The 10,725-nt window shown below is 41.1% G+C and overlaps 1 protein-coding gene across 9 annotated transcripts in view; it reads right to left on the bottom strand.

Annotated features, from left to right (window-relative positions):
- Positions 1–10,725, bottom strand: part of ARFGEF3 (ARFGEF family member 3) — a 192,849-nt gene that overhangs the window by 178,330 nt on the left and 3,794 nt on the right. For 4 of the 9 annotated variants that reach the window (XM_055087475.1, XM_028494381.2, XM_024122650.3 and 1 more), the window contains one exon: positions 7,086–7,137. In XM_055087475.1, coding sequence (XP_054943450.1) covers positions 7,086–7,137 — 52 coding nt within the window. Of the gene's footprint in view, positions 1–5,643; positions 5,797–7,085; positions 7,138–9,036; positions 9,259–10,725 lie in introns of all 9 variants that reach the window. The other 5 variants (XM_028494386.2, XM_055087476.1, XM_055087479.1 and 2 more) reach the window with 4 other exon arrangements.

Here is a 10,725-nt window from a genome sequence, read left to right on the forward strand (position 1 = left end):
ATTTTTTTTTTTTTTTTTAGATTCCACATATATGTGTTAGCATACGGTATTTGTTTTACTCTTTCTGACTTACTTCACTCTGTATGACAGTCTCTAGGCAGGATTTCGAGTTTCAAACCCACTAGAGAAGACAGCAGGCAGGGCGTTCTGGCCCAGATGCCAGCAGAGAAGCTGACCACTTCCAACCAAGAGTCAGAAGCAGAAGAACACTGCAGGAGTCCCTTAGAAAGGGAAGAACACTCCCTGGGAACGCGCCAGCAGGTCAAGAATGATCTAAAAGAGCCAATGACTGCAAACCACGATGGTACTGAACGGTCCACAGAAATGGCATAAGCCCTTTTCCTACTAACATATACGGTTAGATAAAAATATAAGCTTTTCAACACTTCAGAGAGAAAAATGATCAGACAGACGTAGGTATCATCATAATCAAGCCATCACAAAGACAGTGGGGCACGGAGGGGGAAGACCAATGCATAAACTTGCATGAAGCTAAACATTACAGAAGTTATGGTACCTCCAGGTGGGCTTAAGCCTGGTGATGCCCTCACAAAACAGACATCAGCCCTAAATATTCATAACAAAAACCAGAGCAGCCCTGAAAATTCCATAAATGATCAGGTTATTTTGGTTATATTACTTGATTCCCAAAACCACAGGGAAAAAGGAAGAGGTGTAGGGGGTGAGAGGAAGTAGAAAAACGGGAAGAGAAAACATTTAATATTGTTAACTACTAATAGTTCTTTTTTTTTTTTTTTTTTTTGCTGTATGCAGGCCTCTCACTGCTGTGGCCTCTCCCGTTGCGGAGCACAGGCTCTGGACGCGCAGGCTCAGCGGCCATGGCTCACGGGCCCAGCCGCTCCGCGGCATGTGGGATCCTCCCGGGCCGGGGCACGAACCCGTGTCTCCTGCATCGGCAGGCAGAATCTCAACCACTGCGCCACCAGGGAAACCCACTACTAATGGTTCTTGATCAGCAGCTTCCAGGACTTATTTCTTACTTGGCTGAAAGACCAGCAGCCAACAACAATAGAGTCAGTAACTATCAGCAGTACCTTGACTTGGGCAGAGACATTTTACCAAGTGTGTCACCGTGAGTGATCAACCTAAGCTGCCTTTTGCTAGTCACACAAGGAGGCCAAGGAAATGGTAACCCCAACCTGAGTGACAGCCTGAGCTCTGGAAGGCCTCTTTCTTGAGTGTGGGCACACCGCGATGGCCCACCAACTCACAGGTTTTATTCAACCCTGTGAAGTTGAGTAAGATCTGAAGTATAAGAAGAGGGGAGAGAGGAGCAAAGACAGTGAGGGTCCAGTCTCCACATGGAGAAAGATAAGGATGCTTAAATCTCACCCCCAAGATCAAAAGCAAGACTATGGGCAGGAAGGTGGAAAGATTTTCATATAACTATCTACTAACAAACTCAGGAAATATTCCACAGGGCGGGGTTCCCTGGGCCTTCCTCCGGCCCTGACATTGAAACTCGCTGGGCACTCTGCGTGAATCCCCATCCTGGTTGCTAAGGCTGCTCACCGTACCAACAACGAGAGTGGGCATTTGCTCAGTGAAAGAGCCCGGGGCAGAAATAAGCTATGCCTCTGACCACTCCTTCATTCCAGCTAAAACATTTTTCTGTGGGTTTCTCCCCTTCAGTGCCCTATGCATGACCAACTCCAGTCACCAGAGTCACTAAAAGCATTCACATGACATCTAGACTTTTGTTTTCACAAGAAGTCCTCAGAGCAATCAATGGCAAAAAAAATAAATAAAAGATAATACAACCATAGTTCTTTCAAGGTTTCAATTTTCTTCTGGTTTGAGCTATCACTATTAATGTATACAATTGATCAGAACAGTATTAGTAATTATCTATCAGAATGTTAACGTATTTAACTTGAAAAGCAGTCAATTAATGGCAAAAGAAAAAACAAGAAAATCAGCACGGCAAAAGTATTTGATGCACAGCAAAGGAAACCATAAACAAAATGAAAAGAAAAGCCAGAATGGGAGAAAATATTTGCAAACAAAGCAACCGACAAGGGATTAATTTCTAAAATATGCAAAGAGCTCATGTAGCTCAATATCAAAAAACAAAAAAAGACAACCCAATTAAAAAATGGGTAGAAGATCTAAACACACATTTCTCCAAAGAAGACACACAGATGGCCAGAGACACATGAAAAGATGCTCAACATCACTAATTATTAGAAAAATGCAAATCAAAACTATAATGAGGTATCATCACCTCCCACCGGTCAGAATGGCCATCATCAAAAAATCTACAAATAGTAACCTTTGGAGAGGGTGGGGAGAAAGGAAACCCTCCTACACTGTTGGTGGGAATGTAAATTGGTACAGCCACTATGGAGAACGGTATGGAGGTTCCTTAAAAAACTAAAAATAGAGCTACCATATGATCCTGCAATCCCATTCCTGGGCATATACCTGGAGAAAAACAAAACTCAAAAAGATATTATACTCGCACCCCAATGTTCATTGCAGCACTATTTACAATAGCCAGGACATGGAAGCAACCTAAATGTCCATCAACAGATGAATGGATAAGGAAGATGTGGTACATATATACTATGGAATATTATTCAGCCATAAAAAAGAACAAAATAATGCCATTTGCAGCGACATGGATGGACCTAGAGATTGTCATATTGAATGAAGTTAAGTCAGACAGAGAAAGACAAATATCATATGATATTGCTTATGGAATCTAAAAAAAGGGTATAAATGAACTTATTTACAAAACAGAAATAGAGTCACAGATATAGAGAACAAACTTAGGGTTACTAAGGGGGAAAGGAGGAAGAGAAGGATAAATTGGGAGATTGGGATTGACACATATACATTACTATATATAAAATAGATAACTAATAAGAACCTACTGTATAGCACAGGGAACTCTACTCAATACTCTGTAATGACCTATATGGGAAAAGAATCTAAAAAAGAGCGGATATATGTATATGTATAACTGATTCACTTTGCTGTACAGCAGAAACTAACACATCATTGTGAATCAACTATACTCCAATAAAAATCAGTAAAAAAAAATTTTTTTAACATCTTTATTGGAGTATAATTGCTTTACAATGGTGTGTTAGTTTCTGCTTTATAACAAAGTGTATCAGTTATACGTATACATATATCCCCATATCTCTTCCCTCTTGCGTCTCCCTCCCTCCCACCAAAAAAAATTTTTTTTTAATTTTTAAAAAGTATTTGAGATTTGATTTAGTCCTCACAGCTCTTTCCAAAACCTGAAACAACAAAAAAATCTGCGAATAATCACTTCTATGTGATTATGTAACAGAAATGGAAACAATCTGAAATGCCAAGATCAGAATGCCAAGAAATAGTTTATGAACCTGGCTTCTTTCTCGTATACTAAATATCATTGAAGAAAAAACTCATTAAAATAGAAATATAACTGAAGAAAAAAAATTTAACATATCCAAGTTCTTTCTTATAAGCAAATATTTACAGTGCCTAAATTTAAAATTTTTTTTCAGATTTATTGTGCTCTAACAATAGAAAGATGCCATGTTAAACATAATACTGGAGAGAGTAAGTGCCCTGTGGGTTTTAAAATGCCTGGAAGATGAATCAAAGGATTAAAGGAAAACCGATTCACAACAAAGGGGGAAAGTCCACTATGGTGTACGTTCTCATTATATCACTTCCCTGATAGCAAATGAAATAGACAATCAGACTTGATTCAAGAGCTTGTTTTTGTTCTAATTATGGCTTATTCCTATACCCTAAAAAAAGCTTTGAAGGGCTCCCCACTATTACAAATCACAGTCAGACTGAAACCTTCTGATATGCATAAAATTCTACAATAAATTTATACTTGGTGCCTCTTAACAGTGTTTTCCAGCTACGTTTGTCTTCATTCTCCTCCCTCGGAATATAAAAGTGAGTGCAAGGCTTAAATCTGCTATGTCTCATTCATACATTCAGTTCTCTGTACAAGAATGCCTGACGGACTTTGTCGCACATCTGGAATACAATAACGCACATTCCTCTGTATACAGGATGACATCAACAGCTTTTTATCATTCGGACAAATACGCTGAATCATATTTCTAATAATGGTGAAGATATGTAAATACACACACACACACACACACATATATATTCATATTTATCCACGGTTCCTCATCCAGCAACTTTCCCACCAATTTTGTCATTACCTCCTATGGTTGAACAAGATGGCCAGCTGGCTCTGGGGTAAAGCTCAAGACCATGGACAAAAGTAACGCTCGGTGGCTAAACAGGATCAAACACGGCCCATTAACACTGTACTTTCTCCAACTCATTTGGTCACACACACACACCTAGAGTTGGAAAATGCCAGGTGTCTTTTGATGAACATTCCCAGGCACTGTACCAGGAGCCTCTTCTGGTATCATCGTCACCTTCTTGCCCCTAACACTGAAGGCAAACCTTATCAGAGACCCCAAACCATAGAAAGTCTCAGTGGAGCTTCAACAATCCTTCAGATAGAGAAACAACCTTTAGAGCAGTGTCATCAAATGTTTTCACTCATACAGCCACTAAGAAACTTTTAAAATTCCATTTTTCACACATTTTAAGTTGACATTTAAATTTCTCAACCATAATTTTAATTAACTGCAAAGGCTGTAATTCTGGAATATTGGAATGAGTAAAATTTTAATTAAAACATATCACTCATTTCAAGGTATCTAATGAAATCCAAATACCACACCAATTTGAAAACCACCTTCAGGGCTTCCTTGGTGGCGCAGTGGATGAGAGTCTGCCTGCCGATGCAGGGGACAAGGGTTCGTGCCCCGGTCCGGGAAGATCCCACATGCCGCGGAGCGGCTGGGCCCGTGAGCCATGGCCGCTGAGCCTGCGCGTCCAGAGCCTGTGCTCCGCAACGGGAGAGGCCACAACAGTGAGAGGCCCGCGTACCGCAAAAAAAAAAAAAAAAAAAAAAAATATTAAAAGTGTTTGTCGAGTAAGACAAAGAAGTGTCTGGAATAATGAAAACCACCTTCATCCATCAAAAAATACGTGAACAAACTTCTTTTAGAGTAAAAAAGGCTGTATTGTTCTCTTGTCCCCTGGAACTTGTATTTCCACTTTATCCCCACCCCCAACCAGAGAAGTTTTTCTTGATATAACATGCTTTAATACTTGATTTTATTAATCTCCCTATTATATTTCTCTGTAACAAAAATGTGTATCAATTGATTTTTAAAAATTTCCTGTGGCTATAAGGCTTAAAAGTGTTCCATTTTCTTCTGATGCAAATGACTGATCCAAACAACATTAATAATTATAAGAATGTTAATAGAGTTAACATGGAAATTACAATTTTATTGGAAACGTATTTCTAAAGAAATGGACAGGGCTTGTTTATTTTTCTCAACTGGTTCATATATCTATAGATTAATATGCTCTATTGCTAAAATAAGGTGGGGTTTAACATCAATTCCATACCTTTTTTTCCCACGTTTAAAGACGTAAGCAATAAGAAACCTTTTATATACAAGAAAGGAATGAAGGAGATTTATCATCAAAAAATCTTTTTGTCTATTATCTCATAACTAGATTAGGTCCTCCTTCAATTTTGTTGAAAGCCAAGAAGTAAATACTAACCTGCAAAAAGATGTGCGCCCTGATCACTGTATTCATCCTCTTTATCAACACAGACACTAATATTTTCATAGTCCTTTGCTGGTAGGAAGTGGGTTTTGCACCCCAGGAAAACACACCACAGTCAGATTCGGGATGGGATGGGTAACAGCTGTCCTTTGTCAGGAGAAGGTTAAGAAGTGAAATGGAAAAGGAGACGTGGCAAAATCAGTTCTGAAGCAAATAATTTTAAGACAGGGTACCTACAGAAATTGGGAAATCGTCTCCTTTAAACCATCCACGCCTTAGCATCTCTTGGAGTGTTTTCACATGGATACCCCAGCTGGAATATACCTCCTCTGGGCAAGAATGTTGCTGCCAGACATTCTACCCATTTAGAAGCTTTATACCCACAAAAGTACACTTGGTTTGATTAACATATGAATTACCTTACAATATATCAGCCAGCAGCAGACACTACAGGAGAAGTAATACATTTTTTAAAAAGACAGAAACATAATTCTTGTTCAATCTACTTGAAAAGAGAGAAAATACCTAATAAATCAGTGTCCTGACAATATAGAAACTATATGCAACAAAAGATTGTTTTTAATAATCTCAAAGAAAAACCTGGAAACGATCCAAATGTCTAACAACAGGAAAACTGCGAAATAATTTATGTTGCAGCAGCCATACAACGGACATATATGCAATATTTTAATTTGAAGAACATATATTGACATTAGAAAATGTTCTTCATATGGTGCTGACCGAAAAAACAAGCAGGAAACAAACGTGTAAATAAAACTTCATATTAATTTGTATGTGTGCTGGGGGGAAAGTCTATTAAGAAAATCTATTAAACCGTGTTCAGTGGTTATCCTTAGGTGTTGTAATTATGGGTAATTTTCTTATTTGCTCTTTCCCAATTTCCACAAAAAGCATGTATTCCTCTCATGATGGTGGAGGGGGGTGGGGAGTGGTAAGAGTTGAGGAATTGGGGAAATAGATTCACTGCCTCAGGGCTGCTGCTGCTGCCTATAGAGTTTGTGAGATGGTGGCCAACTAAGGGGCCAGTGAGAGCTTAAATCCAACCCACATGGTGCAGGGCTGCTCTCCCACTAAGGGGGCGCCATTTCCCAACTCACAGTGGAAGATTCTGTCCACTGTCCACATCCTCACTTAGATTTTGGTCATTTCTCTCCTTGATCAATTTTATCCTTTCATCCCTGACTCCCACAGCTGGTTCCTTCGGATTACTGACTTCACTCACTCCAAGACAGGTAGAAATCAGTGCAATCAGCTTCCCATCATGCTAACGTCATGAAATATCCCAGTTCACTGATGCAAAAAAGCCACCAGTCAGCAAGTAAAATGCTATAAACCAGTGAGGTTTTCTGGCCCTTCAGGAAAGCACAGTGGGCACTTTTTACTTCCACTATATTATACAACTCCAGTCTCCTTACCTCAGCAAGTGTGGAGGGATCTTGACAATGGTATCCACACTATCCAGGGTTTCTGCAAAGGGAAAATTACAAAGTTAAAAATAAATATGTAAAGACTGAGAATTTAAATTGTATACAAATTTCACTGTTAGTTTCTTTTTTCCCCCTGGAAATTCCTATTATTATAAATTAGTCAATTCTCAATTATCTCCATGCAAATCATCCATACTTAAAAATCCTTTTCCTTTGCTAGCCCACAAGACTTTCTCTCAGAGCTAAAAGATTAGGATACATTTCGCTTAAAGACAGAATAAATAAATTCCTAACCTGAAACAGAGTGCCAATTTAATCTAGTTACAACTGGCTAAAAACGTTATATTCTTGCAATAACAATAGAGAAAGAAAAGCTATTTCCTTGAAAATACCATTTTAATACCCTTAAATAATAACTTATACTTGTGAGAGACTTTCAAGTTCACAAAGCACTTTATGCAACAGATCATCTCACACACATTTATGACATGGCAGATGAAACTTTTTAAAAATCATACTATAGTTAGGGATACTGACTGGGAGGCTCACCCCCAAGTCTCATAACTCTGACCTGGATGTTCAGTACTTTACCATTGTTGTGGATTATTCACATTATTCTTGCTGCCTCCAGTTGTTGAGATAATGAAACATTCACTATTCTCTTCAAAAATAAAAACTGTTCTATTTCAATAGCTCCAACAATCCTGCACCCAATTCCAATGTGCGTGTGTGTGTGTGCGTGTGTGTGTGCGCGCGCGTGTGTGCGTGCGCGCGCGCGAGGTGGGGGATGGTTTTCCCACGGCAACAAGCAATTCCCTGACAGTAGCTGGGTGTCCTCCAATTTAACTCAACTCTGACACGAACTGGAGAGGGCATCAGATCCCACAGATTTGGGCTTAATCCTACAAGCCTGGAACACCCCCCGCACCCCACCTTCAGATGCCAATCTCAAGTCCAGTGTCACCTGGGCTTCTGACTGACTGGCTAGAAATTAAAGTTTCCAACAACCCCCTCCTTGGGTTTAATTAATTTGCTAGAAGGGCTCACAGAACTCAGAGGAACTTTCACCTAGTAGATTACTGGTGTGTTACAGAAGGATATAACTCAGGAACAGCCAGATGCTAGAGATGCGTGTGGCAAGGTGTGGAGAAAGGGCAGAGAGAGTCCATGCTCTCTGGGTGTACCACTCTCGCCAAACGTCCCTGTGTTCATCGGCTGGGAAGTGCTCCAAACCCCATCCTTTGGGGGTTTTACGGAGGCTTCATTACATAGGCATGATTGATTGGCCACTGGTGTTTGAACTCAATCTTCAGCTCCTCTCCCCTCTGTGGAGGTCAGGGGGGCCCTCTGTGGAGGTCAGGGGGGTGGGACTGAAAAGGATGGTTTTCCTGGCAGCCAGCCCCCATCCGTATGTGTGGTCCAACAATCACTTCATTAACCTAACAAATGACTCTATAGCTCTCTTCACTTGGGAAATTCCAAGGGTTTTAGGAGCTCTGAGCCAGAAACAGGAACCAAGACCAAATATATATATTTCTTATTATAAGTCACAACATCACACACTCCGAGCAGTCTCCAGTTTTTCTGTTCAAACTCTTGCCTTCTCTCTTCACTGTTTAGAGTCAACAAGCCCTGTCGACCTGAACTATTTTTATTGGGGAAGGAGAAACATCTCTCCCCACCCTGCTAACAGATCAGAGGGAACAGTGGACACCAAATGTATCCCTGAGACTCAGGACTAAGAATAGGCCAAAACATGATGATAGCGTCTGGGCCCGGTGTGGTCCATGGGGCAAAACAGTGGGTGTAAGCCAGACAGTTAGCAAAATAGAAAGATGGATCAGGAGGGTCGGTGATGCTGTGGCCACAAGGCCAAGGGAGGAATTAGAAGGACTGAAGTCAGTTCTTAAGATGAGACAGGATAATGAGAAAACAATACCCTGAGATGCAGATGCAGGCAGTGAGTCTGCATCTCATGGGTGAGTCCAGGCCAGCAGTCAGCAGGGCAGAGCCAGTGCCCAGGACAACCTGATGCTGCTTCCCAAGAAGAGGGTCTGACGCTGAACAACCAAATCGCTGTGGTTTTCCTCATCACACAGAAGAGTTTATATTCAACTCAGGATGTGCAACAGTGCCCAACTCTACAAGTGCTAACAGAGAGCTAGAGGAAAGGGAAAAGAGAAAGTCAGTCACAGAGCAGCCATAATGAGCCCATCCTGTTCCAGAAGGGAGGCCGGGTAGGAAGCTGCATCGGGGGTTGCACGTCAGAGGACAGGGGAAACCCAGGGATGTAAATGTGGGCATCGCATTCTCAGAAACTGAACTGAAGCTGTGGCTCTGAAAGTGTTCAACTCCAGTCGGGCTGCGAGTCAGAGATGAGAGCTCATGGCTCAATCTTGTGAAACGCAAACTTTTAGGCTGGGGAGGAGCTGGAGCTGCAAAGGAGACGGAGCAGCTCAAGAGGTAGGATCGAAACAGACGGGGTGCAGGCATGACGCCAAGGTCAAGTGGGGGCCCAGTGTGGCTGAGAGGACTGGTAAGAGGGATATGAGAATGGTCTGCTAGACTGAGGTCTGGGTACCTTATTCTTCAGTTGGTGGAAGAACAGAGGAGAAAGTCAGATCGCAGTGAGTTGAAAAGTAAGCAGGAAGTGAGGATGTGGACACAATCACTACATTCACTTTTTTTTTATTATTAATTTTTATTGGAGCATAGCTGCTTTACAATGTTGTGTTAGTTTCTACTGTACAGCAAAATGAATCAGCTATACATGTACATATGTCCCCTCTTTTTTGGATTTCCTTCCCATTTAGGTCACCACACTGCATTAAGTAGAGTTCCCTGTGCTATACAGTATGTTTAGTTACATTCCCTTTTTAAGAAGTTTAGCTGTGAAGGTAACAGATGCTGTGGCTGGAAGGAAAAGCGGGTGGAAAGACAGACGGAAGGATGGTGGTTAGACACACCACCCTTCTCTTACTTGGTATTCAGGCCTCTAATTTTCTTTCTCTTCTCCATTTTCCAAATCCATTCTACAGGAGCTCCCTGATATATGCAAACACCTAAAGTTTCTAAAAGGGACATGGGCCATTTCTAACGTTCTGCCATTCTATTTCATCCTGCCATTCCCAGCTCCCAAACCTCCAGGATTGCCAGTGCTTGAAGGAGAATGCTATTCTTTCAGGCTCTCCACACGCTGACCCAGTCCCTTGTTCTTTTCTATTCCTTAGTCAGACCATTTCCTCACTGACAAAAGTATCTAACCTAGATAGCTTAAAATAGAGAAAAAGTACATACATGTTCCTTGCCCGTTATTATGCAGCCATTAAGAAAACTGATTTTCAGAGACATATTAATAATAAAGGAGAAGAAAAGCTGAAGTTGAAAAACAAGTAACAATCTGCCATATATGTATAACCCTTTGCAGATGGGAAATACTCCAAAATGTGATTAGTGTTTTCTCTGGGTGGTGACATTATGGGTGATTTTAATTTTTTCTTTATAGTGTTCGAATATTTTTCAATATTCTAAAATGAGCATAGGGCTTCCCTGGTGGCGCAGTGGTTGAGAGTACGCCTGCCGATGCAGGGGACACGGGTTCGTGCCCCGGTCCGGGAGGATCCCACGT

Source organism: Physeter macrocephalus, chromosome 10, assembly GCF_002837175.3.
Source record: "Physeter macrocephalus isolate SW-GA chromosome 10, ASM283717v5, whole genome shotgun sequence".
Lineage (NCBI taxonomy): Eukaryota > Metazoa > Chordata > Mammalia > Artiodactyla > Physeteridae > Physeter > Physeter macrocephalus.